The 5,454-nt window shown below is 50.1% G+C and overlaps 1 protein-coding gene across 1 annotated transcript; it reads right to left on the reverse strand.

The window, feature by feature from the left end:
- Positions 1 to 435: 435 nt before the first annotated feature.
- Positions 436 to 4,879, reverse strand: RDH16 (retinol dehydrogenase 16). The gene is made up of 4 exons (XM_059080487.2): positions 4,567 to 4,879; positions 2,227 to 2,485; positions 1,208 to 1,371; positions 436 to 653 (listed from the first exon to the last, which is right to left on the reverse strand). The coding sequence occupies exons 1-4, from the start codon at positions 4,877 to 4,879 to the stop codon at positions 436 to 438; spliced, it is 954 nt and encodes a 317-aa protein (XP_058936470.1).
- Positions 4,880 to 5,454: the final 575 nt, after the last annotated feature.

Raw genomic sequence — 5,454 nt, forward strand, 5'->3', positions numbered from 1 at the left:
TTCAGGCAAGAGGCGCCGTTAGCTCCCCTGTCCATTTCTATCCTGGGGGAGAGGGAGACTGGACACCGGAAAGATACATCTGAACAGGTGGACAGGGGCAGAGGGTGGGGGACCAAGACCCTGCCAGCTGCTCACACTCTCCCCAAAGTGTGGGTTTTTCACAGCTGCATGTGGGTCATAAGGCACTGAGAGGCCACTCAAGGAACAGGACACAGTTGTGAGATAATGAGCCCTGTTCCTCAGCCATAAGACTTGTTTCTTCCTTCCTAATATCCCCAGAGAACTAAGGAATGTCCCAAGAGAAGCCTGGGGACTGATGTGGGATGGGTGTCCCCGGTGACATGAGAACCCCTCTCTCCACTCTGTTTCCCTATCCCTGATGCATCCCCTCCCCACACAGTCCCCAACTCCCCTCCCATGCACCCCAGTCTTGGGTTACAGGGCCTTAGCAGGCCGTGGGGCACCCCAGTACATCATGAGATCCACCAGGAATGTGGGCATGTAGCTCATGGGGAGGTAGAAGAACTTGGCGTCCCAGCCAGGGGAGTATCGGGTGCGGGGGTGGCCGGAGGTCAGGGCATGCTCCATGCAGTTGGTCACCAAGGACAGATTCCCGGACCATGGTGGCTTCAATAAATTAGATGTCTTCATGACTGTCCAGAAGGAGACACCATCCAAAATATTCTCATTTCCCAATGTTCCCACTTTCAGATCAACCTGACAGTTTCTAAAAATTCCTTTCTCTTCCAAAATCATACTCCAAATCAAATCCATGGATTTCATTGGAGTGTGTCCTAACACTTACCCCAGGATCTCTATCCACACTAAGACCCCTCTAGATCTATTCTTGGGAATATGTGCACTACATAAACTGGAGGTCTTTGCAAACACTAGAAATTGAGGCACCTGAAAAAAGCTGGTTCTAACACCAGCTTACCATGATTCCACGGGTGTCTTCCCTCTCTGGCTTCAGTTTCCTTCCCAAATTAAAAGAGTTTCAGTAGAGAAACTGGTCCCCAGGTCTGCCAAGCCTGAATCTTTTCCTTGGGTCATCAATTGACCACATGGGACCCTGGGGATGGAGGTCATGTCTCCGCTATGTGGGTGACTCAGAGCCTGGAGGTTGGACCTGAGACTGGAGGAGGTGCTAATGATGGACCCAGGCTACCAGACAAGGGTTTGCTTCTCTCCCCAAGGTCTCACTCACAGTTAGCCACGAACTTTTCTCCATAGAGTTCCTTGATCTCTGGGCTGGCCTTTTCCCATAATGCCTGGAGGCTTCCATTAAACACCTCAGGGCTGGTCATATTGGTCATGAAGTAACCGGGCTCAATCATCATCACCTTCACTCCGAAGTAGGACAGCTCCCTCCTGCAAGGGAGACAGGCAGAGGGGCAAGGACTTCAGAGGTCCTCTTGCAAAACAAAACATGAAAGAACAGTAAGACACCAACATAGGATTGGAGTGGGATACGCTGGAATTTCTCAGAGGTTGTGAGGTACAGAAGCCAGGGGGAGAAAACTCAGGATGATGGTATTGCTTCTGTATAGAGTGTGAATATTTTTCCAATTATTTAACATACCTGTACCTATCAGCTCTAAATCCTACCAGCTGTGCTACGAGGCATCACTTAAATGTTATCTCCTCCTATTCCTCTCACCTCCAATCAATCACCACACTTGGCACGTTTTATCTTTCCCTTACTCCCCAGTCCCCTCTCTCCCCTCTCCTACCCTGCTAACCGGCCACCTGTCCTCTAGGGAACATCTCTCTGCCCGCGGTATCAGATCCCCCACATCAGAGCCACCCTCTCCCTGCAGCCCGTGGAGTCTCCACACTGATTTGATTAAGTAGCTCCCTGGTTTAATGGCTTCATGGGGTACACTCCCCACAGGGCTCCCAGAACCTAAATACCGCAGCAGTTGACCACATGGAAGGGCTGCACAGCCAAATAATATCAGTCCCAATTCTGCCTCCGACACTTGGTGACTGTGGACCCTCACGCAAGGCAGGAATATTCTGAATCAAACTCCTTAGGCCTCGCACCCACCTGGACACCCAAAAGATAAAAGCGTGCTTCCCAGTTAAAGACCTACACAGAGCAAGAGAGAGGGATCTAGAAGGAAGGGCCATTAGGTCTCTAAAGAAAGAAAACCCCTGGAGAAGGCCCCCCAAGAAGCATAGAAGCAGGAGGACAGAGGAAGTGCATCCATTCTAGGCCATTACCTGAGGGAGTCTGAGAAAGCCTCCACGCCGTACTTGGACATGCAGTAGCCTCCACCAAAGAGGGACACGCGGCCCATGACACTGGAGACGTTGACCACACGGCCCCTCGCCTTCCTCACTAGGGGCACCAGACTCAGGGTCACCTCAATCATCCCCAGCAGGTTCACGTCGAGCATCCTCACGAAGTCCTGTTTGGTCAGCCATTCATTGGGTGCCATGGGCGTGCAAATGCCGGCATTATTCACCAGGCCCCAGAGTCCTGGGAACAGTGAGGGCGAGAGGGCAGCACCATGCTGGGCCCATACGTGAGGACCCAGCTGTGGTGCCAAGTCACCTTCCACCCAGTGAGGACTTTAGGAGAGAGGCTGCAGGGGGAACGGCTGCAACAGAGACCAACATGCTGCCTGCGGGTTTGGGGAGACCAGACCCTGTAAGTGGTTGGAGGACAGAAGGTGCGCCACCCTCCTGACTCAATTTTCACGCCCAGCCCGCTGCCTGGTGACAAGGGGCAAGCACCCCAGGTTGGATGAAGGCAGGCACTGAGGCTGAGGAAATCTACTGGGTCCATAATCTGAAACTCAAGAGGGTGAAGGTTTGGGCTTTCACAGTCCATGTTGCCCTTCCAGACATAATCAATATTCACCTGTATTTTCAGATTTTCTGACAGCTACAGGACTGAGTGCTCAACAACTAGTATGAGGGAAAGAGAGACACACAGATAGACCATGAGGAAGGGAGGGGAAGAGAGGATTAAAAGAGACAATGGATAAAGGACAAAAACAAAAAGATGAGTAATATCTGGGTGGACATTGGCTGGGTAAAACAGACCTGAAATTCCAGGTTTGGGAGAACATGTTGACAGGCCTGGTATTGACCTCTAGGGCCTGGCCTTGAAATACCCGCATCAATACTGAGCAATGTTCCTGCAGGAATCTGGGGAATTCCATGGGGTAGGCTTTCAGGGGGATGCAGGGCTGCCTCTGTTCACCTATCACCCCCAGAGCACAGAGTTCATCTCCACCCCAGAAAATTCCATCTTCTCCTCCCACCCACACAGGAGTCTACTCTAGCCCCATCTCCTTGGTGCAGATTCACCCAAGTTAATGGAGACCTCTCGGCCAGTGTCAAAGACACAATCCCAAGGTTTTAAAGACTTGGCAACCATAGGCCTCAGGGTGGCAGGGGCAGGCTATTGAGGGATGGGGTAGGGCTGTCAGAAGTATCCACACAGAGGGTTGAGTTCCTTCCTTACTCAGTAACACGTGTGGCTTGTAGGAAGAATGTTCTCCAACCATTGTCATCAAAGGCAAAATCAACATACATGGTTATAGTGTAGGGAACTGTGTAGAAAGAAGTTTGCCAAGATATCATTTATGTTGAATATGATGAATAAATGGTAGGAAATAATTATGTATCATACCAAGAGGTACTTTTTAGTAAGTAATGCTATTCTAAAGGGTAGTATATTCTCAATCATAATTTACTAATTTTTGGAGAAATTTTTATTATGTTGTAAATCTGTACATCTTTCTTTAGTGGAAAGAAAATGATACTAATATGTGCAAAATATACTATGTATGTCAAAATATTATCAGTACTTATCTCTGGGTGGTGAGATTTTGAGAATGTTTGGTTTTAATCCCTGTACTTTTCTGAGTTTCCACAATGATCATATTTTAAATTACACTTAGATGAAAGAAATTCAAGTTCCCTCCTTCCCCTGCAAAACAAAGGCACAACTGTAGTAATTTTTTTTTTAAAAAAGAAGGAAAAGAAAAGAAGAAAAAGAAAACAAAGAGAGAGAGAAAAAGTAACCCTTAAGTAGTTTTCTGACCTTCCTTAGACAAGTCCTGACAGCTCAGTGTCGACATCTGAAAATTGGTGAAATTTAAACCCAAGTCGGATGACTACTGGTCACCAGCAAGAACATGATCAAGTGCTGAGAACACAGCCCAGGTTCAGAGCTGCCCCCCGGCCCCCCATGCAGCCTTCCAGCCAGAGCGCCCATCTCCACCCGTCCTCCAAAAAGTGTACCCCAATCACCCTGGTCACTCAGCATCAAGGAACCCAGACCTCCTGCTGAGGGAGGAGGGGACACCAGACAGGAAGTCTGCAAGGGCACATTCTCATCAGGGAAATCTCTCCAAACTGCAGAGCCTCAAGGTCGGGAGGTGGAGGTGGGATGAAAGAGGCTTTGCTGGTAAGTTGGGTGAGGTAAAGAATGCAGGGAGGACTTCAAGTCCTGGAAAACACCTTGCGAATCTTCCCAGGCAGCTGTCAAAGGGTCTCCCCTTCACAGAGAGAGAAGAAATAAACAGAAAAAAGAAATGTGGGGGATACCTCTATCCCCGACACGCTCCTTCACCCACTCAGTGGCCGCAGCGATGCTCTCAGTCTTGGTGACGTCCAGGATCACTGTCTCCAGCCTGTTTGACGTCTGGCCTTTCAGCTGCTGGGCCCCCTGCTCCGTCAGACACGCAGCCAGAACCCTCAAGCCTCGCAGGTCCAGCTGCCTGGCCAGCAGGTTCCCGAAGCCCGAGTCACAGCCCGTGATGAAGACGAACTTGTCCTGGAGGTGGCTCACCACCTGCCTCTCCCGGTACCAGCGCAGGAGGTAGTACAGGCCCACGAGCACCGCCAGGTACAGCCACATGGCTTTGCAGGGGACAGACACAGGCAGGCTGGGATGAAACTCGAGTCTGGCTAGTGTTGAGACAGGAGGACTTAAGAACACACACGATGTTGGTTGGCCAACCAGGCTCCAGGCTCTCTGGCATGGAGTCCTCAGAATTTTCCTGTTCACCCTCTTTGGTGAGTATTATTGATTCTAACCCCAAATGCATGCTACTTGGTACGCTCACAGCATTTCTAATACATGTCATTGCATGTCCAACACAACTTCTTAAGAATGACAGTGCCAGCCAACATTTCCTGGTCCTCCCATGCCTCCCTGTTTCCCTCTACCCACCTCTGCCCTCTCCACCCCACCCCCAAACACTGTAACCCTTATATCCCAGGTCTCATGGTTCACAACTATCTTCTTCCCTTTTTCCTGCTCAGCCTAGGACCAGGGTCTCCCTTACCTGCTAGAGATTCTTACAAGGGGAATACATGTGGAATCAAGACACAAGTGGCTTCAAAACCCACCTCTGCTGCCAACCAGCTGTGTGACCTTGGGCAGCTGGCTTAGCCTCTGAGCCTGGTCTCCTCCTCTGGCTCAGCTCACAG

The sequence above is a fragment of the Kogia breviceps genome, chromosome 12 (genome assembly GCF_026419965.1).
Source record: "Kogia breviceps isolate mKogBre1 chromosome 12, mKogBre1 haplotype 1, whole genome shotgun sequence".
NCBI classification, from domain to species: Eukaryota; Metazoa; Chordata; class Mammalia; order Artiodactyla; family Physeteridae; genus Kogia; species Kogia breviceps.